At 36.7% G+C, this 25,685-nt stretch overlaps 1 protein-coding gene across 1 annotated transcript in view; it reads right to left on the reverse strand.

Moving 5' to 3' along the window:
* Positions 1-25,685, reverse strand: part of ME1 (malic enzyme 1) — a 262,710-nt gene that overhangs the window by 147,325 nt on the left and 89,700 nt on the right. Inside the window, 1 exon segment of the mRNA XM_072642703.1 lies at positions 3,873-3,948. Coding sequence (XP_072498804.1) covers positions 3,873-3,948 — 76 coding nt within the window.

Raw genomic sequence — 25,685 nt, forward strand, 5'->3', positions numbered from 1 at the left:
ATTCCGTATCACACACATCTTTCCATGCTACTCTCCATATATGTACATCATTTCTCATAGTACTGTACAATTCCATTAAGTTCATACACCATAATTTGTTTATTCATTCCCCATTTGATGGACATTAATATTTTCTTTCTAATTCTCTGCCATTACAAAAAGTGCTGCTATAAATATTTTGGTACATGCAGATGTTCTTATTGGTGGGTTCCTTAGACCAGGGCTTCTTAAACTTTTTCCTCTCACAATCTCTTTTTGTATTTCAGCAGCAATTCCTTTGCCACAGGGCACGCACAGTGCAAAGGGCACATGCTTTGCGTTCAGAACTAAGGTTACAGTGAAGTTACACCAGGAAATACAGGCAAAGGCTTCATTACGCATTTGATTTTGAATTAATTGTTGACTACTGCACATTCAGAAACCAAATGTTGTAGGGTCACAACCCACAGTTTAAGAAATGCTGACTTACAGAACCCAAATATTGAAGTCTCTGGTTTGAAGGGTTTAGTCATTTTAGTAACTTTACTTGTGTAATTCCAAAGTGCTTCACAAAAACTGCTGTCTTATTTTATAGGTCCAACGAAAACCCATAGTGTGCCTATCATTCTACAACCTAATCGATATAGGTTGTCATTATCTTTAATGAAATTACTGACTGTTTCTATGATTTGCTCTTTGATTCACTTATTTTCCAGGAACAAATTATTTTCCAATTTTTAATCTTTGCTTCAGCCCTTTATTGAATGTTACTTTTGTTGCATTACGGTCACTGAAAGATGCATTTAATATTCCTGTTTGAGGTATTTGTCCCTTAATATATTATTTTTTGAAGGTGCCATATACATTTGAGAAATAGGTATATTCATCTGTATTCCCATTCAATATTTTCCAAAGGGTTATCATATCTAACTTGTCCAAAATTCTATTCAGGTTCTTCATTTCTTTTTTGTTGTTGCTACTCAGGATTTATCTAGGTCTGAGGGGTAAATTTAGGTCCACTATTAGTATGATTTTACTATCTATGTCTTTCCTATAACTCATTTAACATCTTCTTTAAGAATTTATATGCTACAATGCCTAAACAAGTTGTGGTATATGAATGTAATGGAATACTATTGTGCTATAAGAAATGAACAGGCAGACTTCAGAAAAACCTGCAAAGATTTATATGAACTGACGCTGAGTGAAATGAGCAGAACCAGGAGAACTCTGTACGCAGTAACAGTCACAGTGTGTGATGATTGACTTTGATAGGCTCAGCCCTTCTCAGAAATGCACGGACCTAAAACAAACCCAAAGGACTCATGATGGAAAATGCCATCCACATCCAGAGAAAGAACTATGGAGTCTGAATGTAGAGTGAAGCAGACTATTTTTTTTTGTTTTGTTTTTCTTTCTTTCTCAGGTTCCTCCCATTTTTAAATTCTTCTCTACAACAGGACTAATGTGAAAATATGTTTAATAGGAACCTATATCAAACTGCAATCCATCTTGGGGAGAGGAGGGAGCAGGAGAAAATTTAAAACTTATGAAAGCAAAAGCTGAAAACTAAAAATAAACTTTAAAGAAAAGAATTTAGATGCTGCCATTTGGTGCATATATGTTTGCTACTGATATTAATTAGATACCTATGGAGTCTTTCAGCCAAATACGGTTTCTCTGTTTATCTCTTTTCATTAGGTTTATTTTTGCTGTTGTTTCATCTGAAGTCATGACTGTTATACCTGCCTTTTTAACTTCAGCTTTAGCACAAGAGATTCTGGTCCACTCCCTTATTTTAACTCTATGTTCTTTCTGTTTAAAGATTCATTTTCCCTTATAGGATTACAATCAGTTTTGTTAACTAAGTTATTCTTGGTTGTAAGCCTAGATATGTTGCCTTCTGGAATATTATATTCCAAGCTCTATATCACTTTACAGTAGAAACTGAAAAATCATGTATGATCCTGACCGTGTGGCTCCTTGGTATTTTTATTCTTTCTAGCTGTTTACAGTACTTCTCTCTCCTCTGACAGCTTTGGATTTTGACTACAATATTCCTTGGGGTTTCTTTCTAGAGGTGACTAGTAGGTTCTTTCAATTTCTACTTTGTCCTCATAGACAGCTGGGGAGTTTTCTTTCATGATTTCTTTAGTTATGAGGTCTAGGTGTTTTGGTCAGTCATGGCTTTTAGGTACCACGATGATTATTAAATTATTTCTTGTTGACCTGTTTTCCAGGTCAGTTGTTTTTATTAAGAAATGTATCATATTTTCTCCTATTTTCTCAGGCTTTTAAATTTGTTTTAATATTTCTCTGTGTCTCATGGAAATCAACTTCTATTGGTCAACTGAATTCTAATACTCAGAGTTATTTTCTCAGGCAAGGTTTTGTACCTTTTTTCTAAGCTGTTGATTTTACTTTCATATCTTTCTTATATAGTTTTCATTTGGCTTTTAAAATAATTTTAGCTCTTTTTTTTAAATACTCTTGTTTTAACTCTTCAAGGAATTCTGGTTGAAATTATTTCCAAACTACATCTTCTTTTGAGACTTGTAGATATTTTCAAGTCATTCTCTTCTTCTAGGTTTGTGTTTTTATCTTCCCTATCACCACACTAGCTCTTTATAGCTGGATAATTATTTTTTTTGTTTGCTTATTCTTCCAGCCTTATTTCTTCACTTCAGATTTCATGTTAGTGCTGGGCTCTATGCCCTTCTGGGGAGAATGGCTGACCTAAGTTTCTGTCCTTTTACATCCTTCTCCTCCTTTCACAGCTCAGACCAGGCGCCCTTCAAACTTTCAATGTTCTCAGAATTATGTGATCCTGGGATAAGTATACACACTGTTAACTTGGTCTGAAGCTCTGCAAGTTCCTGACCTGGGTATGGGTCTGTCAGTTGGTTTCTAATTAGAAGTTTCATAGGCTGCTGCTGGATTCAGCCACTATTAGCCCACTGGGAGGCTCTGCACGACCAAAGCAACTGAAAATACAGCTTCCCCTTTGTCCTGGGATTCCTGCCCTGGCTACTCCATGACAGTCTTTAAGTTCTGGGCCAATGGCTAGAACTGAGTCTCAGCTTTGCTCCTGGAATAACAGTCACAGATCTATCATTTGCTCTAGACTTGTTCTTTGTTCAGTATAGGTCTGGAGCCCTGCTGGAGACCACTTCTCTCCACTGGAGACCATGGAGAAATTGGATCAGCATTAGGTAATTACCTTTCCTCCTCCTCTGTGCAGCAGGAGATGGAAGGTGTGGGACAGATAGAAGGTGACCTCTCTAACATGGAGGCTGGAGAGTAGGCAGGTGTAGCAGAAAGTGAGAGTCTGGTGGCTCATTGGAAAACACAGATTGTGCTAGTACAGATGGAAGCTGTATAGTCAGATGGAAGTTCATGTCTTAGCTCTGACCTTGCTTACCTCTCTATCTGGATTCCTTTATTCCATTCAAAAATTGCCTTTGCCTAACCAAGTGTATGCTTCACCTTTCTGTACCTTTTCCTCCAACTGGCAGACACCTTCTCAAAGTTCTCTTTTCATTTGATGCCTCTGCTATATAATTTCCCTTCCCTCCAACAATCCAATCCAATAAGTTTTCATTAAGCATCTACAATATACAAGGGACTATGCTAGATGTAGAGACTAAAACTACAAAATTAAAAACAGATCCAGCCCTCAATGAGTTTACATTCTACTATATAAACAAAAGGGAAGGCTCGGTAGCAATAAAGTACCTTATTTACAGTTTCCTTGGACAAGATTAGATTTACAGGTAAAATTCATCAAGAAAATACAAATTGAAAATATTACTTACTCTCATTGGAACAGATATGATAATACCGTCAATATCTTTCATGAAATTTTACAAAGAAAATAAAAAACAATATGTTACCTTAACAACATCTTCAGGCCATGACTTAAGCAATGTAGCAATGTGACCTCGGTCATGAATACTGATAAAGAGACCTCTGTTAAAAAATAAAAGTAGGTAGCTTTAACATGAATTGAAAAAAAAAATGAGAATGGTAGTCACATTTCAGCAAAACATTATATAATTCTACTGTACTTCAAACAGTCATTAATCCATCTAAATTATAACCTAGTACTCAACTTTCTATGAACTAAGGTAGTCTGGTCCTAAGAAAATAGACATGTATTAGGTTTTAATGGTAGGAACTACAAGAGTTTACATACCGCACACATAGCTTCTTTTTAAGGAATGAACGTTATCTCCACACCACTGAGTAATCAGAGTAGAGACATTTTTTTAACAATCTAAACCAAATTAGGAATTTGTTTTACTATATAAAATCATATTATTTCTAAAATTTTGACCCATTACATTTAACTAATCATGCATTGAAGTTTTTCAATTGCTAAACCTACAATAATCAGAGGAACATTCATAAAAACATATATTTTTTATGAATATAAGTGTTTGTTAGCATATGTGAAGTTCATTTGCTTGCTTGACCAACAATGGAGCAGTGACTATGTAAACATAGGAAAATCTGTTATAAAGTATACACTGAAAGATGCAACATGACAGTGGAGAGAGGGAACCTCAGAATTAGGACCTAGATTCAAATCAAATCATTGACACCAGTAGTGTAACCCTACTGGCACCTAACTTCTGCATAGAAGTACACAAGATTTTAGCCTTTCTCATTTATTATTCCTTAACCTTATTTTGTAAAATATTATTTATCATCCCCTTTGCAATAAAATCCCTCAGTATTAAATTATATGTTACTAAATGTGGAGAATCTTATTAAATTCTTCACACAGTTTCTCTACATCGTAATACATGTTAGAGAATAAATTCATGATGGTATTTTTTGCAAAAACTTATTATCTGCATTGCAATATAAGTGTCCCATGAAATAAAAGCAGCTCTGCTTATTCTTTCCCTAAGGAGTACCAACGACTCATCCATCTATATAGGTATAATTTCTACATCTTTTAATTTTAGAAAAGGGAGAGGAGGCTAACAGGAAGAAGTATTAAGGGAAAAAGGAAGTAAAAGGGAGGGGGGGGCTGAAAGAAGAAAGGGAAGACTGAGGGAGGCAGGGGTCAAAAAAGATAATATTCTATATTATTTGTTTATATTATAAATGAAATCATAAGACATAAATTATAGCTTAATGAAATAGTATATATTTTCTTTAAAATATGGAGACTGTCAAGGTTTTTATAATTCAATTCTTCCAGTACTATATTCAATCACTGGTCATTGGATAAGGATTTCATATTTAGAGCAGCAGAATCAAACATAAGTAGAAATGAATATCTGCAGGCTACATATTGAACTAAAATTGTGTTCGTCCTTTGTTGCTGAAGAAGACCATGCCATCAGAGAAATGATGACATGACTTGCACTTGACTTTATTTTGAGTGAGGGAGAGTTGACTGAACTAGAATACCATAATCAACATTATCTGTGTTTCACTGTATATTCATTTTTTTTTGTTGTTAAATATTTCCTGACAATATTTAGGTTCATAGGGAGTTTTGCGAGCTTCAAATTTGATGTTTCTAATTTAGATCACTAATGGTTATATTCATGTTAATAAACAGTTTGAAAACTGTGTTATTCTTACCCTCTGGCACCTCCAATTTTTTTGGCTATTTAGCCATAATCACTAAAGATTCTGAAGTTGGCTCTCAGTGGTCATTTTGCACTTTCATGGAATGCCATGGACCAAAAAATGTATTCACCAATGGGCTAACTTACTGATGATTAATCACTCTACACTTTAGATAAATTAGACCTCAGAAAGTAGACACAGTATATTACAGGGATCATATTCAATGCATTTTCAACATGGCTAAACCCGCCAGAGCTTATACTCCACTAGCAGTGCCTTTGGAAACCCAGGATTCACTTCCAGGCCACCATAGGGGATCATAGTGGGGCTTTGCGGAAGCCATTTCCTATGATCTCTGAAAGACTTAGTCACTGCCCAGAAGACAAACAGGCAAAAAATACGAACCATCAATTCTGAAAAGAAGAGAAGCAAATTACTAAAGATAATGAGAAAGACTGTCCCAAATCAGTAATAATAAGAGAAAAGAAAATTAAAATAACTTTAAAATTTCATGTGTTACCTGGCAAAATTGATAAAAATGACTGGAGAACAGAATTGACCATATTGGAAGGGCTGTTGGAAAAATGACACACTAACACACTGTGGAAATGTGCCCTGGTTCAACTAAGCACTCTAACCCAGAGATCCCAGTGCTGGATAAATATTCTTAAGAGATCAGTGAGGAAGGTCCCAAACATATCACTGGAACACTTTTTTTTCGGTGGTAACAAAGAACTAGAAAGAAGATAGGTTTCCACTGTTTGAGGAATGGCTAAATAAAATGTAGCATATGAGCAAAGTATTACCCTACCTTAAGAAATAAAAACACAAAGAATTCAGAAAAGCATGCAAAGACGTGAACTGAAAAGAGAAGTAACCAGAGCCAGAAAACAATATGCGCAATTACAATATAAATGGAGAGAACAAAAGATGAACTTTATTCCCTAAACTTATGATTAGTGACCACGGGTGTAAATTATTATAATTCCTGTCAGACAGAGTTGATAAATAGGCTGGTTTTTCTTTTTAAAATGTTATAAGAGATGGCCTGTTGAAGTGGAAAAGGGCTAGGGAAATGAAAGTGATATAAAAATAAAAGATATCAATTAAAAAGATTAAAGCTCATGCATCAAACTAAAAAAATGGGAAATCAGGAAAGGTTTTAGGGAGGAGATGGGCTGATCTCATCTGGTAAGCCTTTGAAGAAAGCCAAGGCTTCAAACACACAAGATGAAACTTGGGGAGAACTATTAAATGTATTTCAAAGCACACTGGAACATAAGACTGAGAGGTGGGAGGGACCTGACAGATTAGACAGTTCAGCCTTCTAATTATAAATGAGAAAACTGAAATCCAGAGATGGACTGATATGTAAAAGAGACTCCAAAGAGAACGACCAGTGACAGGAAGATGTAGAGGAAGATTTTTATAACAACAGTGCTTACTGTGTACCAAGTAGTACACTAAGCATTTTATAATTATTATCTCATTTAATACTCACAACAACCCTGGGAAATAGCTGCTATTATTACCTCTATTTTATAGATGAAGAACCTGAGGCAAACAGGGGGTTAAGTGACTTGCCCAGGGTCACAACACAGCTAATTAGCATCTGAGGCAGGATTTGAACTAAGGTGTTCCTGGCACTCTGCCCAACATAACACCCAGCCCCCTTTCTTACAATTAAAGTTTTCCAAATTAAGCTGGACTACCTTAGATTTCCCACTACTTGACCCTTTTAAGTGGCAGGACCACTACTTGTATGGGATGTTATAAAAGGGATTCCTGTTCAGGTATGTGTTAGACTTTATGACCTCTGAGGTCCTTTCAAATTCTAAGATTCTGTGAATCTCCTATCTAGAATGAGAATATTCAAGTTCTATCATCAATTTTGCTTAGTGAATATTAGGCAAATTACTTCAATTCACTCAATATGAAAACTGAAAAGGATAAAGCACTATGTAGAAATAAAGCAGAATCAACTTAAAGCACAATTTATTATGTAATTTTTTTTTGATAATTTGTAGATGGTTACTAGGGGTAGCTGAAATGGCAGCCAAATGATAAACAACCACCTTTGTAAAATTTCCACTTAAAGACTGGGGGCTTTAGTTTCTCTATAGTCCCAACCTGGCTTGAAATCTTTTTCCATAAAGAATGCTCCAATTTCAGTATGACAGGCTGGGGCTTAATCCATTCAATTTGGGGAGGTTTATTTTTTTTTAACTATTGAGAAGAAAAATTATCTCAAAACAAATGTTCAACCTTCAGTTGACAGCTGAAAATTTTTAACGTAAGACAATTCTAAAAAGAGAAAACTATCTGTTGATTTAACAGACGACGTGGAGAAAATATCTGGTTGATGAACAAACCATTGTGCCTTTTTTTTTTTTTTTTTGCTATATATGTGAATAGAAGACTGGCTGTTAATATTTTCCACCTTCATGCCAAAAAGGAGGCCTCTTTAATTAGTTGCTTTTAGAAGCACAGAAAACCCGCCACAAAGATAGGCTTCACATGTCTTTTTCAAAATAAACAAGAGTCTGATTCATTTGCATGCAAATCTCAACAGCATATGAACTGAATTTCTCCAGAAAACTATATGGGCTTAACAACTGGTCAAGAAGTGTTTGAAAAAACATCTATTATGGAATTTCCTGTAATATAAGAACTGAAAAATCACTTTGTAAATGTGAGTCATTATTCTGTACACGCAGTATTTAATGGTTAGCTGGAAGAGCTCAAAAACTGTCACCACTCTTTGGTCTCCAGGAAGAGCTATATCTAGAATGATACAGATCTTACCTCTCTTTTGTCATGAAAAGAAGACTCCATAAATAGCCCATTAATTCACATACATGCTAGGACTCCGGATAATAACAAAAAATTGGTTCTCATGAATTGACATTCAGAATGACCTACTATTGACAATTTCAAAAGGACAACAGTGAAAGCTGCAAATGACCGTTTTTTGGTTAGGTTTTCAGGAACTTAAGATGACTTTAATGTATATGTAAAATTAAGCATAAATCTCCATAAACTTTCTAAAAGCCTCTGTTCATTCAGGACAGGCTCATATAGACCCAACTGATAATGGAAATTTACACTAGAATAACTAGAACATGACAAGTCAAAAAAATTAGAACACCATAATGCAAGAAATACAAGAAAACGCTCCAGAACTTCTGTACACAGAAAACAAGTATTAATCAAAAGAATCCATAAATCATTTTCAAGCTAGGCAGGCAGGGGTGGGGACGGTGGGAGCCGGGGGAGACAGAATGGGGCTGGACTCTGAGACTGCAAAATCTAAGAGGCAAAATGGTTACATTTAACAATTCCACTGAGAAACAAATCCTGTAAGAACCAGAAGAAAGACTTTCAATTTTAAAGGGAACAAAATGTGAATAACACCAAAGAGTTCTGCACCCAAAAGAAAATGTTGGAGATAAGGGAGTCATGTTTCCAAAGTACAAGAAACTCAAGATGTAGCTCAAGGTAACTACCTTGAATATCTGAGCCTAACCATATATGAAAAAGTTCAGAGGAAGGAAAATATGCTGTGGGAAGCTGTTAGAGTAGTTCAGTGAAAAAGTAATGAAGTTCTCAACTAGAGCTGTGGTAACAGAAACAGAAAGGAAACACACAAGGGATATGGCAGAGATCAAATGGCCAGGATTTGGGATTTATGAGGTAAGGGAGTGGGAAGAGTCAATTATGCATCTTAGAGTTTGCAGTCTCAGGGTGTCCTCCCCCTCCCCGAGGTGATTTATGTGTTCTTTTAGTACTTGTTTTCTGTGTACAGACGTTCTGGGGAGTTTTCCTGTATTGCTTCTTGCCTCCTATTCTGAGTAATCGTTAAAGATTAATGATTGTTAACTAAAGTTGCTTCTTTGCATCTTGTCTTTAAGAACATTATGCTTTTCTTGTAGGAGAACATGTTTTCTTTTAATATTATTGCTTTTTGTTTCTCTTTTTCCTTTATTTCCCTGTATTTGAAGTGAGGTAAAGATAGTCCTCTGTATTTGCATTCACAATCAAACATCCGTTCGTTTCTTTGGTGACACTTGCCACCTTGGTTTCAAGTTCTCTTCTACTGTGAAAACCGTAAATTCTGCTCTCATGATTCTTACTCTTTTAAAGCACTCAGGAACAGTGTGCTATAGTTCCATCCTCTGTTAAAATCCACAAGGTCCTCTATCTCCTTAGGTTCTATATCAACTACTTGTTTACTGGATCTGGAGGCTTTTTCTGTTGTTAATGTCTTCTCTGTTGGTTTACCTCTTACAATGTCTTTTTCCTTCCCAAGATCTCTGGTAATTTCACTCTTGTCCCCAACCCCCATTTTCCTTATTGCTCATTTTCTCACTCCTTTCTCTCTGATAGCTGTTTCCCTTAAGAATGGATCTTAAACTATCTCAGCTTCCTCTCATGCCAAACAACTGTACACCATGTTAGGCAGACTGTGACTTTTGCTGTATGTGACTTTTGGGGGACAGAACTGGCTCTAGCTGGAATCTCAGTTCTTTTGCTCAGGCACAGCCCCACTCACACATGTCCTGCCCCATTCCCTCTGTTCCCCAGTTCTTTGACCCAACAGCAAAGCACTCTGCTACATTTCTATTGCAGCCTGAGAAAATGTCTTGACTTTTGAACTTTAGGGATCCTTGTGGCAACAGGAGTACATGGAAATGGGGGGAGGGCAGGATGTACAGTTGAGCTGTATCTGGACATGAACCCTGTCTGCTTCCTCCGATTCTCTAGGCAGAGATCTGCTGCAGCACAGAACACTGTCAGTGCATTACAGTGCCTGAGCAAACTCGCAACTTTTGGAGTATGGATCTCTGAGGCACTGGGAAGAGGAGCTGGGTATAGAACTGAAATCTCTTTCAAGCCCATGGGTCACCTTGTATGACTTCACTACCAGAAGTATAGTGGGGAGGGGGAAAGGAGATGCTTAGTGAGTGCAGTTACACATTAGTCCATAGAATTTCTACCCTATTTGGGTTCTTGGTGTCCTAGAGTATGGAGACAGCTGAAACTGCTTTATCTCTGATTGGATAATTTCCAATTCGGAGATATGTGAAGGCCATAAGCATCAGATAAAATGCATCTTATTGGTCACAAGCCCCAGAACAGCCCAGTCTTGTTCACAATTCTCTCCATTCATTCAATATATGGTCCAGACTATTCCTCACTTCTGTCTTTCTTTCTCCTACCTTCATGCATGTATGAAGTCCATACTATGTGCTTGGAATGGAGGCTTGCTACAGCTCCAATTGTTAAAATACTTCTTTTCTTCAAAGTCCCAGCAGAGGTATATCCTTTATGAAACTTTCCTTAATAGCCTCAATCAGAAGTGATCCCTTTCTCCTATCAAAAGAGCTAATTCTTATGTACTAAATCCTTTTTATTGCACTTAACATTTAAACTTTTGCTATATTTATATGTTTTATCCATCTGCAAACAAGACTATAATTTCTCTGAGGGAAATGTCTAAGTTTTTTCACCACTGTATACCCAGGGCCTTGCAAGGTCTTTTAAACATATCAAGTCCTTCATTGAGTGAAGATGCTGTCTCATATTGTTTGTTTACTGTTTCATAAGTGTTGGTCTTAACTTCCCTAAAAGAGTGTGAAATTTTTTAAGATATGGACTTTGTTGTATACCTCTTCTTTTTTAATCTCCATGTTACCTCAAATAGTCCTGCATAAGACAGAAAATGCTCTATAATATTTTTGAATTATTAATTAATTGTTGGACCTTCAAAGAATTCGGATTACTAATCACAATGAATAATCACCACAAATGAATAGAATTAACAAAAGTGCAGTCAATGAAATTAAGTCTTAGTAAAACCAATAAGAAGGTTTGTTTTTTGTCCTGTTCCCCTTTTTATTTTTTGCTCTGTTCCCCTCTAGGCCCCTCCCCACCCCCAATAAAGAGTGAACTCCAATGACAGAATCATTTGTCTACACACATTCTTTTCAGCTAGACCTACAGTCATCTGTGATAAAAATGTTTATTTTGTGGGAGTATTTCTGAGACTAAGGCCCACATGGTCCACCAAGACCAAGATTTATCTCAAGAGTTACTTGTAACTATTTCTGGAAAGACATCACAACTTGGAACTCAATTAAATACCCAAAAGTGTCTCAGCACAAGAATGACTAACAATTTTTGGCACTTGAACTGGTTATGAGACATTAATTCTCAGACATAAATGTATATCTTTGTCATAACATGGAAAATTTAAGCAGAAAAGTGATTTATTGATGACATTCTTAAATGAATGGGATTCCAATGAACATGTTTTTGTATATTTCTGACAATTTTCAGCAAGTCATGCCAAAAAAAATCTCATCGTATGCACTTATCACTCTGAGACCATTTAAAAATGTTCATTTTCTTTAAAACCATGGTTGAAATTTTCTCATAAACTTTATCGTATATGTTCCCAAAATAAATTTATAATGGTAAGAGATAGTATTTTACTTCTCCGCACTAAATATAACTCTCAATATAAATCATGTTTAACATACAAATTTTAGGTGTCAAGATGAGATTCTATCTAGCATAGTTTACATATAATACTAGGAATATTCGCTAATATTTGGAAGCTTTAGATAACTATTTGAGCTTTCATTTTTCAAATTTGAATTTCTCAATAAGAATATATTATTTGTTACATTAAGAAAAAAAGTTAAGAGTACATCTACAATCATCTTATACTCCAGTCTTCTTCCTTGTGGTATAAGTGTCCCTGAATTTTCAAAGTCTATGCCAGTACAGTTCAATCTGGAAAGGATTAAAATATGTAAGTACTAATGAACAGTACATCTATTATCTGAAGTTATTTCTCCCTCATTTGAAAATTCTCCTTTTAGCCTCTACAACTCAGGAATGTTGTCTGCTTAAGTTCACATAAGAGTTGATCTGCATTGTGGGAGGGAGCACATGCATCAGCGAAACAATAAATCTGAGGTATTAAAGCAAATATTTATAATGTATATGACAATTACTTTTTTGGAAGTTATTTGCATCTCTTCATAGAGTGACCTGAACCTATAAGCTGGGTAAGGACAGTTTCCACATTGCTTCCAATAAACTAAACCTATCACATGAGGTAAATTAAGGACCCTAAATAAGTGAAAGGATGCAACAATTGCTTTTGGTCTTTTGGATCATTATGCTCCCTACTTATAATTGAATGCTGACTATATTAATATTTGAAATAAGAAAAATAGATCACATATATTCCACACAGCATGTTAAGGTCACTTAAGTGTTAACGACAGTAGCTTCAGGAAGTAGATTTGGACAATTTTTAAAAAGGAAGCAGCATTGTAATTTAATTCCAGAATAGGTAGATTGTATAAAAGATAAGAATTAGATAGTTAAAGATAATAGTGTTAAGATTAGAGTGACCGGAAAGGGGGAGTAAAAAGAGGATGCTAAAATGAGATTAAAAAAAAACCCACAGATTTTTTTCCCCTTAAGTTTGACTTCAGTAGTCATCCATCTAGTCCAAACTATATCTGAAAGGAAGCCCCATTATTAGACATCCATCATATGGTCATCCAGCATCTCTGCTTGAAAACCTCCAAGGAATATGAACAGAACACCTCTACAGGTAACACATTCTACTTTTGGATAGTTCTACTTGTAAATAAACAAACATTCATTTTATGTCAGGTATTGTGCTAAGCACTATGGATATAAAGAAAGGGAGGAAATCTATTCCTGGACTCAAAGAACTCATATTCTAAATAAACCATGCACATGTAGTACACACATAGATAAACTCAGAGTGAAGGCACTTGCAGCAGAATAACTTTTTACAGAAGGTAGATTTTTAGTTGTCTTGAAGGAAGCCAGGGAAACTAGAAGACAAAGATGAGGATGGAGAATATTCCAGGCATGGAAGATATCTAGCACAAAAGCACAAAACCAGGAGATGCAGTGTTGTGTGCCAGGAACAGTAATTTGGCCAATCTTATTGGATGAAAGAATATGTGGAGGGGAGTAAGTGTGAAAGACTCAAAAGGTAGGAAAAGACCAGACTGTAAAAGGGTTTACATGCCAAATAGAAAATGTTATATTCAGTCCTAAAGATATTGGTGTGTCACTTCCATTTACTAAATATTGAGGTAACCTGGTAAAATCTATGCTGTAGAAAAATCTCCTTGGAAGCCACATGGAGAATGGAGAGGGCAAAGACTTGAGGCAAGGAGACCAACCAGAAGGCTACTACAATAGTCTAGATGAGTATTTCTACAGAGTCTTTCAGTGCTAAATTACCCATCAATTTTGTCTTTGTGGGAGCAGAAAGAAGGGAACGACAAGAGATGCTGTGAAGATAGAAACAGCAACACTTAGTGACCCTTTAAGACAGTCATCTTGACAGCTGAGCGAAGGACAAATAAAAGTGGAGATTCGAGACAAGGAGACCAATTAGAAAGCTACTACAATGGTCCAGGGGAGGATGAGGGCCTATATATATATGGGTGATGGGCTGGGAAGAGAATGGGACCTATACAAACTATGTTGTGAAAATAGAAAACATAAGATTTAATAGTAAATTGGATATATGAGAGCAATAAAAGCGAGGAACCAAAGTTGTGAGTCTAGATGACTTAGGGGATGAACATGCCCTAGATAGTAATAGAAAAGCTGGAAAGACAAGATTTGGTGGAAAATATAATGAGTTTTGTTTTAGATATACTTGAGTTTGAGCTGTCTCTGGGATATCCAATTTGAAGTGCCCAATAAATAGTAGGTGATGCAGGATTGGAGCTGAGGGGAAAGACTGAGAATAAATAATATAGATCAGCATTGAGATGATAACTCCTTGGGAGTTGATGATGGCCTGAGAGCAAACAGGGGCAGAAGGAACTAGGAGAAAGCCTTGGAACTCAATTATCATAACTTGACGGGTTATGATAAGTCAGTAAAAAAGACAGTGCAATGGTTAGCTGGTTAGGAGCAGTGTCCCAAAACCCATAAAGGAGAGAATTTCCAAGAAGAATGAGTGGCTAACGCTGTCATACATAGCAGAGAAGTGGAGATGGATGAAGATTGACAAAAGCCTATTAAATCTGGCAATGAGGAGAACACTGGTACGGTATTGGAGAGAGCAGTTTCAGTTAACAGTGACGTCAGAAGACAGGTTGCAAAGTGCTGAAAGTAGATAGCTTTTGTAGGCATTTGAGAAAGGGAAGAAATATTGGAAAACAGATTGAGATGGTAGGGTATAGTTAAGGTTTTTTAATGACACTTAAGCATATATGAAAGCAGTAAAGAAAGGGCCGGCAGAGAGACAGAAATTAAATATTAGAGAGGATGAATGAACGAAGCATTTATTAAGTGCCTGTTATGTGCAGAGCACTGTGCTAAGTATTAAATGCTGAAGATACAAATGGAAAAGATCATCAGCTGAAGACAGAATCTGCTAGAGAAGATACAAGGGAATAACATCAAGAGGCGATGACTGTAGCCAGGAAATTGGATGTCTCATCATCATCAAAGACTAGAGGAAAGAAGGAAAGTGATATGATGTTGTGAAGGGATTTGAGGACGAAGAGAAAGGGAGAAGTGCAAGGTCATAGCAAATGACCTCAATTCTCAAATTCCCTTTAAGATGATAAGGTTTAATGTGTTACTTTTAGTTCTAGAGTGTTGAGAGTCTAGACCAAGGATGGGGAACCTGTGGCCTCGAGGCCATATGTGGTCTTCTAGGTCCCTGGGTGCAGCCCTTTGACTGAGTATAAGTTTTACAGAAGAAATTCTTTTATTAAGGGAATTTGGCCTGTGAAGTTTGGATTCAGTCAAAGAGATATACTTGAGGACCTAGAGGACTACATGCGGTCTTGAGGCTGCAGGTTCCCCACCCCTGGTCTAGATGCTAAGGCAAAGACTGCTAAACTTGGAGATTGGAAATCAGACATCTTCCTGAGTTCAAATCTGGCTGCAGACATTTCTTAGCTATGTGACCCTGGGCAAGTCACTTAACCCTGTTTGCCTCTGTTCCTTCATCTGTAAAATGAGCTGGAAATGAAATTGCTCCAATATTTTTGTCAAGAAAACCCCAAATAGGATCACAAAGAATAGGATTACAAAACTGAAATGACTGAACAAGTTAGGAGTTCAGTTCATAGCACATAGCACCTGTATGGCAGGGGTCATCAATCCCATCCAACTTCAACAATTGTACTGAACCAAGACACTATACCATTCTTCCCTTCAATTTAAGGAAAGCTTTGCTGTATCTGGTGCAACCATAAAGGCAAACCTCCTTTTAGGAAGTGCATCTCTCTTTCCCCCAGGAAAAGAACTATGTATATTTGTTCGATAAAATCTTGTAAAATCATTTTCTTGATGGCACATTTATTCCAGAGGAACCCCTCCCTCCACATCGGTATGTGATTCTCTGATGAGGCTACAGAGGATTAGACTATATGCTAAAAGACTGCTTCCTAATTAAGGCTATGACTAATTAAAAGGAGTAAAGATTATAAAGATCAAGCAATGAGAACAATAAATCTCAATTCTCTTTTCACAAATTAAAATACCAAGAAGTCTCAAACAGACATTAAGAAGTAGGGAACAGAGAAAACACATCTGAATAAAGAACAAAAGAACAGAAATAAGACAGTTAGAATATGTTATCCCCACCTGTGGATAACTTTACTTTGATGTGGGAAGAAACAGGCCCTGGGGAAATCAGTAAAGGACATCTAAGAAGCCACAGGTCATCATTATCAAAACCTACCTGCTGCAGAACATGTATCCTTGAACATACTGCTAAATAAAAGTGAAGCCAAGAACATCTTAAGTGTGAGGACTATGTAATTTCTGTGTTGTAAAGAATATTATCCTGATTTGGCCAATCTTTGCTGACACAAAGAAGAAGACACAGTACCTGGCATAAAGTAAGCACTCAGTCAATGATTTTTGCCACTGCTGTTGGTGATAATCACGTGGTGGTGGTGATGATGATGAATACTTAAATCACACACAACGGCAGAGCATGATCTTATTTAAAGACAAAACAATACTGTCTACGATCAATCTTTACTTTTGCCCAGAATACTTTGAATGTTCTGTTTGAAGAACAATTATTCCTATATAAATAAAATGCTGTAAGAGCACACTGTCAATTCTGTGAACAGTATATATAAAAGATAAATGATGGATACTCACTGTATTTCAAGATAAGTAAAAAATATTCATTTAAGGAATTACTATCAGCAAGTTTTTCCTCCTGAAGTTAATCCATGATCATTTTGGCAAGAGAATACTCTTATTATACCCTTTCAATTAAATGAAAAGAAAGTATGCTATCATCATAAAAATCCTTTCCTTACCACAGATAACATACCATTTTGTCTGCTTACATAGAAAAATAGTCCTTCTATTTTTCAACTAAATTAAATATAATATTCATAATACATTATGAATTTTACCAAAATTGCTGATTATAATTTTTGAGACATTTCTCAGCAAAAAAATGAACTTTTTGCAAGTACCCTAAGTATCCCAACAAGGCCTGTTGAACTTAAAATACTGTACAATAATCACTACGTTACTGAATAAACAAAAATTTTAAAAAGAAAATGTTCTTCTACCACATTGCATGCAAATGCATCTGAACAGGCAGCTCTGGATAAGAAAAACGTGCATCGTTTACAAAGAGAATGTTGTTTTAGTTATTTCATAACATGTAATTTCAATGTCCTCTGTTACTCAAGTAATATGGTAGTATTCCTAGCCTATCCATAAATTATGGATTCAAGGACTCCTAATGTTACAGTGATCTCTGTCTCTCTGTGTGTCTCTGTCTCTGACTCTCTCCCTCCCCCCTCCCTTCCCTTCTTTCTCTCTCTCCCTTCCTCTTCCCACACAAACATCAATTCTCAGTATCCTGAAACAAATTCAAAGAGTCTGAACTAGAAGAAATGTCAAAAGTCATGAAGTGTAACCTCTACCTGAACAAGAATTTCCTTTACAACATACACTGTACTTAAAAACTCAGCCTTTATTTGAACACTCTTAGGGAGAAAGAATACAGTATTTCCCAAGGCAAGTGTGGACCCTCTAATTTTTAGGAAGTCTTTCTTCATATAAAGCCTAAATTTGCATCTTTGCATCTTCTACTGATTACTTTTAGTTCTACCCTCTGGGACCAAGGAGAACAACTCTAATCTTGCTTCATAATGGCAGTCCTTCCAATACTTGAAGATACTCAGTTTCCCCTTAAGTCTACTCTTCCTCTAGCTCCATTCTGTATAAATTGAAGTTGCTTGTGATCTAAAGTTCAAGCTGTGATCTAAACCAGTAGAGAGAATACTTATACTAATGAGACCACAAATACAATGAAGTAATGAAATATAAGAATCTATCAGATATAACCACTGACTGGACAACTGATGACAAAGAAATAGCCCTTTTTCTTCTCAACTCTTCTATATTTATATTTATTCCTAGTCCCTCTGGTCTTCTCTAGTAGACTGCATTGATTCTTTCTTTCCATTTATCTATCCAGTCTTTACTGTGAGCTTCAAACCAGCATTACTTACTATTATACATTTCAAACTAGATGTGTCAGAAACATTTCATATTAAACTCATCCAAAATGGAATTCATTATCTTTCCCCAAAAGCTCTCCTTTTCAAGATTTCCTATTTCTGTTGAAGACATCATAATCATTCCAGGATCCCAGTCTTGTAACCTCAGGATTATCCTGTACTCCTCACTCTCCCTCACTTCACATATTCAATTAGGTTCTACCTCCAAAATGTCTCAAGTCCAACGCTTTATCTCTACCACTTCAGTTCAGACACAAATGACCTCTTGACTGGACTATTGCAACAGTCTCTTGATTAGTCTTCCTATCAAGTCTCTTACCACTCCAGCACATCCTCCATAGTGGTACCAAAGTGATATTTTTAAGCACCATCCTGACCATATCATTCTACTCAATCAACTCCATTTGCTCTCTAATATTTTGGATAAAATATAAGCTCCTCCTTTTAGCTTTTAAAATCTTTTGCAACCTTATCCTTATAAATCTTTCCATCTCTCTTTCCTACAGTCTGAAATCCAGCCAAACTGGCCTTTTCACTGCTCCTCAAGCATTCTTGTCTTACCTCAATTTTACAGAATCCTTCTGTTCTCTTAAGACGAAGCTCCCTTCCACATTATACATAATGATATCACGTTACCTGCATGTATCTTCTTTAACTTTATTACGTATGTGTGTGTGTGCATGCACACGTATACATACATACGTATATATGTATATATGTAGTACTTGTTCTCTTCGCCATAAGTGTAAGTTCTCAGACAACTGATTTTATTTATTTATCATATGTGCATCCCCAGCTCTTGCTGCAATATCACATAACAGGTGCTTAGCAAAGGCTTTTAAATGACTGATGGATGAATGGATTGGATAACCCGGGATGACTAGAAGAATGGGAAGGGCAATCAAGTTAGAGGTTTGGGAGGAAGCTAATGGGTTTGGTTTTAAATATGTTGAGTTTTAGCTGTAGGTAAGACTTTCTGGTGCAGCTGTCCAGCTGGCCTTCGAAATTGAGACTGGAGTTCTGGGGCACAGTTGGATATGAATATTTAAATTTTAAAATCATGTGTATAGAACCAGTAATGGAAGGGAGAAAATGCTTAGAAAGCAAGGAAGCCTTGGAGATGTCCAAGTATTTGTACCAGGGAGGGGAATAGAAAGAAGAAAACCATGGAAGGCAACTAAGAAGTAGTGATCAGAGGAAAAACTAGTAGAGTAACAAAACTTTTTATTTTTCCTTCTGTTTATAACAAAAACTTATTCAGATAGTAATCTCTTTCCAAAACCAAATGATTAAAAACCAAGCAAATAATTATGTAGTCTCATAGTCTTATTCCCTTCTCAAGTGGTAGAAAAAACCCCCACTCAAATGCATTTGCTGAGAACTACAGGTATAAGAATATTTTTACCCTAAAAGGGAAGGCTACAATTTACATCAGTTATCCCCAAAGCTAATAATTTTTCCTCTTTGCAAATTAGCATAAGAACAAAAATACACATGGAATATACTTGTCTAGCCAAAAGAGGAGTCCAAGGAAATTCTTCTGAAAAGAGACCACCATTAAGCTGAATTTTCCAAGGCTGCTCCCTTCTTCCCTGGGAAAGTGCAAAAAGTTCAGGCTGCACCAATTTAAAAAAAAATTCATTTTCCTAAGTTTCGTCAAATCTTACACACACACATTTGTGCACATTCCTAAATGTTTCTCACCAGTGGTTTTAAAAGTTCTTCTCAAGAATCATGTCAGATAAATAGTAACATGATCAGTGTTTTCATTTCTCCAAAAGATCTAACAAAGAGCCAAAAACAATGAATATTTTAAAATCAGTGTTTATGATCAGATGTAGACCTCACTTTTTAAAAAAGCAATTTTTGTCAGTTATTTTTTCAGTATCCATGTTTCATTTCAGTTTTGACTATTTTTCTTTGTTTTCTGTTTTCCTCATGTTATAGTTCATTCATGATACATAAATTTCTTGGAAATTGTCTTAAGTTTGGAGAAACAATTATGTCTTATTTCTTCTTGGAGCTGACTGATGAAACACTCAGCTTTTTCAAAGTGATGCAAAAGTTCACTTATTAAGTCATTCTTTCTCTGATATGAATATTACTGCAAGTGGCTGAAAAATTAAGTGAATCATTAAAAAAAAATCTTAATAGGAGTCATTCAATACATTGAACCAAATCAGCTACAATAATGTGAAATCTAGGACATAAAACTCTTACTAAATTTAAAATGAAATATGTCAATCAGTGGTGTCAAACTCAAATAGAAATAGATCCCTGCTGGGAGTATGCTGACTTTCAAAACCACAAATTAACATTACCAATGTTGCTATATATTTTTATTTGTTTTATTAAATTTTTCCAATTATATTTTAATCCAGTTCAGGCTGTACTTTTGAGTTTTGCTGGCTGCCTGTGACCCAAGGGCTGCCAGTTGGACACCTCTGATATAAATTGCAGATGGACATGTCTTTTAATTTTTTTAATATTACTGTTGTGAAAATATAGGTTTGTGTTTTCAATTTCATTGTCAATAGCAGCAAAATTCTCTTCATGATGACCAAAGAATCATAGATTTAGACCTGGGAATAGATTTAAGAGGCTATCAAGTCCCACTCCCTCATTTTATAGACAGGAAAACGGAGGAACAGAGAGATTAAATGACTTGCTCAGGGTCCCGAAGCTATCAAGGGGCTAAGACAATACTTGGATTCAGGTCTTTCCTCCTTGACGTACAGCACTCTATCTATGTAAATAATACATAGTAACTGTTTCTCTTTTGCCCAGGATCCCCCAGGGGTTTCCCCTCCCAGTTTGATTTTTTTTTTTAAATTAAAGGGGTCATCCTTTGAATAACAACTTATAGAGGCCTATTCACCGAATGGGCATATCTCACTCAAAGTGAGAAGCTGGAAATGTACAAATCAAAGTCAACTGCAAGTCATGTCATCATTTCCCTGACATCATGGTCCTCTTCCAAAATGAAGGACAAACGCTAACAACCTGCCACCTCTATATGACAATATGGATTTACTCACTTAACACATAAAACCTACAATATAAGACAAAGCTCTCTAAGCGTGAAAATATATTTTGGAAAGTTATTACCAGGAATGCTATTTTAGGAAGAGGAATGGTAACTTCTTGCTAACTTATTGAATTCCCCGGGTGGGCATACCCTATAAAAAGGAATATTTTATAAAAATGTATGGTAGGATTCATGGTACAATGGAAAGATTACTGGATTTGGAATTAGAGGAATCCTAGCTCTGCCACTTCAAAATTGTGTGATGGTGCCTATGTCACTTAACCTTTCTGTCTCATTTTCACTGTTTGTAAAATAAGGGGGCTGGACAAAATGACCTCTAAGGTTCCTTTCAGCTCTAAATCTATGATCCTGTGATAAGTGACAACACAACATTCCTGTTAAAAATTTTTTTTCAAATAGTTGAAGGCATAAAATAAATCAAGAAAAATGTAGCTTCTAAATCTCAGATAAGTCCAAAAGATAGAGATATGAAGCTAGTGATCCCTGGGGCACACATTGCTAAGCTGTGTGACTTACCCCAGGTCACATAGTAAGCATGAGAAGTATGATTTGAATCCTGATCTTCCATATTTGGGACCCAATACTGTACTAAGTGATTTCTTGTCAAGATAGTGGAATAAATGGGAATAGAATAGCCCAAATATCACCTGTGCTTCCAGTAAACACCAAAAAAGAAACCCCTTGAAATAATGATTAAGAAATACAAAAAGGAGCTACACTAAATACCTTCATTCATCCCAGGTTTACATAAAGAAACATCTAGAAGCAAAGCATTAAGGAAATGATCCAGTCAGAGAACAGAGGGCTACTGTAGGTGTGTACACAGACATCTCACACTCTGACTCAAGGTGATCCAAAGACAATGAAGTTCCAAGGAACAGGAATATTAGAATGCTCCACTGGGAAAACTGCAGGGAGCAATCAGACACACTTGGAGCTCTGATGGACATGAGCAGACTAAAGTCTTCCCAGGGTTTTCAGGTACCCACGAAGCTCTGAGACCCCAACTCACCTTCCCACTGTGGGTAAGAACACGAAGACTGGATTACAATAGCAAGGAAGTCCCAGGATGGTCAAACACCGATAGGGCTCCATACCCAAACTTACTATGGAGCCTGGTAATGAAAGCGTCTACTAAAAAAGCATTAATCAGTTGACCCTCTCTAGCAGTTCTACAAGTTTGTGGCAAGCTGACCAGAGGTTCCCATAATACAGTTAAAGAGCTCAGTTCTCCATACATGAAGAATCAAGGAAGGCCTGTCAGCACCATGTGCACAGATAACAGCAAAAGTGACAGCCAACAGCACAACCTCAAACAATACTGAACCAAAGAGGTGCCCACCATCATACATAAAAATACAGCAGTAAGAATTGAATCTAATAAAAAGTACTGATTCAGGAACTAAGTCTTAAAATGAATAAACAAAAGAACACACTGATGATAAAAACATTTTAATGATCCACAGATGTCCAGGGCACAAACCTAGAGAAAGAAAGGAAGTTCACAGTGACTTATAGACACACCCTCAGTATGGCTTGGCCATGTGGATTATTAGAATTCTTGGAAGAAACTGAACAAGTATTTCAATTGAAATAAGAATTCTGAAGGAAAGAAATGGAAAGAGAATAAATGGCTCAGTAAAGGAAGTACAAAACCTTACCCAAGTAACGGACTCTGAAAAACAGAATGCACTGAACAGAAATCGATGATTTTATGACACTCAAGATATATTAGAACACAAGGTTAAAAAATGGAACTGTTTGTTTCTAAGACGACTAGATTTGATAAAAAATTAGTAGTACAGTAATTTTCAGTCACTAGGCTCATGTCTAGAAGGCTTTGTTTTTTTTTTTTAAATGGCTCAACTTCATAGTGACTCTTTCCTTTAAAGTGTAGTTATGAAATGTCTCATGATACCTGCAACTGGAAGCAAAACTTTTTAATAATGAGTTGTAAGGGATGAAATCTCAAGCCCTGGAATAGGAAAGGTTACTCTCCTGTGTGGCTGCCAGAGGCACTTTGCATTCCCACATACAGAACAAAGGAACACTTCATTAAGATTGTCCTTTTGGTGTTCCTCAAGGCTCTATTCCTGAGTACTCTTTCTCTTCTCCCTTCATACTATTTCAATTGGTAATCTCATCAGCTCTTCAGATTCCATTATCATCTCCATGCAGATGATTCTCAGATCAATTTACCCAGCCCTCTACCCTTTACTGCCTGCTGGGGCATCTCAAATTGGATGTCCTACAGACAACTTAAACTCAAGCTATCTAAAACTAAATTCATTATCTTTCCCCCCAAACACTCCCCTCTTCCTCATTTTCCCAATACTGTCAAAGGTACCACCATCTTCCCAGTCACACAGGCTCAAAACCTAGGTACCATCTAAAACTACTTACATTCTCTCCCCTGCTTCCCACCTCATCCCCCATTCATTAAATTGCCAATTCTTATGAATTCAAACTTTGTAGATGTCTTGTATATGCTTCCTTGTTTACTCTAACATTTTCATCACTGTGGTACATCTCTCCATCTCTGTTCCCCTGGACAACTGAAATACTCTCCTGGTTGATCTCTTTTGCGACAAAGACCTTCCCACTCCAATACATGCTCCACTCAGCTGTCAAATTGATCTTCCTAAAGATGTCTGACCATGTTCTCCATTCAATAAACTCTCAATGACTTTCCATTACTTCTAAGACCAAACATAAAGTTCTTTGTTTGGCTCTTAAAGCCATTCATACCTTCCAGCCTTTCTAGTAGTCTTATATCTTACTCCTCTCCATGTATTCTGGGATCCAGTGACACTGGTCTCCCAGCTCTTCCTCATGCACAGTACTCCATGAATCTCATGGGCTGTCTGTCCTTTAGGCCTGGAACTCTCTCCCTCTTCATTTCTACATCTTGCCTTGCTTCAAATCTCAGCTAAAATTGTACCTTCTATGGGAGATGAGAAGTCCTCTGAAAGTCCTCTCTTGCCTGAGATAGTTGTTGTTGAATCATTTCAGTCACATCTGACTCTTGGTGATCCCATTCTTAGCAAGCATAACAGACTGGTCTGCTACTTCTTTCTCCAGTTCATTTTACAAATCAGGACAATAAGGTAAAGCGGGTTAAGTGACTTGCCCAAGGTCACACAACTACTAAATATCTGAGGCCAGAACTGAACTCAAGAAGATGAGTCTTCCTGACTACACGCCTGGCATTCCATTCACCACACCCCCTATATATAGTTTGTTTGTACGTAGTTGTTTGAATTCTTCCCTATTAGACTGTGAGCTCCTTAAGAGCCAGAGTTATTTTTTTAACTTTTTTGTTGTGTCCTTAGAACTAAACACATTTCCTGGCACAGAGGAGGTGCTTAATAAATGCTTATTGACCAGAAAGCCCTGCTCTCCAGTCCTAATAGCTTCACTGTCTTCCTTTCTTCCTAAAATGGAAGAAATACCACTCTCAGTGTACCTGAGTTCAGAATAAAAGATGAGAAAGGAATGACTTTTGGATTCTTGCATCGAGATTCTGTCTGCCCTCTGGATTTTTCTACCACACCACACAAACCACTTCATCCTAGAAAATCACTTTGACCCTTGAAATCATGCTTTGGCAATACCCTCTGTCTTCAAATCCCATGCCTTTGGTTAGAGGGTTCCTTTCAAAACCTCCATTGAAGAAGGGTGCCAAGGTAAGCCATCTTTTCATTTCTTCTTAGGCTGCACTGTAGATTTCTCCATCATTCCCCAGTTCCAGGTACTGTCTTGCCCCTCCCTTTCAGCTTCCATTTGTATGGAATGGTCTTCTCTCCCTGGAACGTAAGCTCTTTGAAGGCAAAGGCTGTATTCCTCTTATGTTGGATTTGTATTCCCAAGCACAGCACAGTGCCTAACACAGAGCAAATACTGGGTAAATGCCTGGTGCCTGTTGCTTACGTTTCTGCAAATTCATCTCCCATCAAGGAAAGTAGGGGAGGTAGGTACTAGAATCAGTATCAGAGGAAAACAGTCAGTCTATTACCCTACCCAAGAGAGATTATGAAGGTCCAAAGAAAGAATGAGAAGTAGGGTCCCATCTACTAGGCAAAAAAAGTTTTCCTCATTGAAGAAGATAGCAAGAGGGCTCAGAGGGAGAAAGGTCTTATGTCTGCAAGAGGAAGCAGGACAACACAGAGTACTATCAGAAGGAAAATACAAAAATCTCCAAAAATGTAACATCAGAGTAGTAAAAGGAAAATTCTGAGGTGCTCTGGTCACTAGTCATTTCTCTCCTCCTGAAATGCAGGACTTACAAAGAGCCATGGCCACTGATCTTGGCAAAAGAGATACTATTTGTGTGATAATTTGTGTAATAATTCCAACCTATTTCATAAGGAGGATCCCATCTCTCCTAGATGTAACTCCTTTCAGAATTGTCATGGATAATCACTGGAACCTGCCTATAGGCAAATGACATATTTCTGCCATTTGGGACCATTACTGAAGTA

The sequence above is a fragment of the Notamacropus eugenii genome, chromosome 2 (genome assembly GCF_028372415.1).
Source record: "Notamacropus eugenii isolate mMacEug1 chromosome 2, mMacEug1.pri_v2, whole genome shotgun sequence".
Classification (NCBI taxonomy): Eukaryota; Metazoa; Chordata; class Mammalia; order Diprotodontia; family Macropodidae; genus Notamacropus; species Notamacropus eugenii.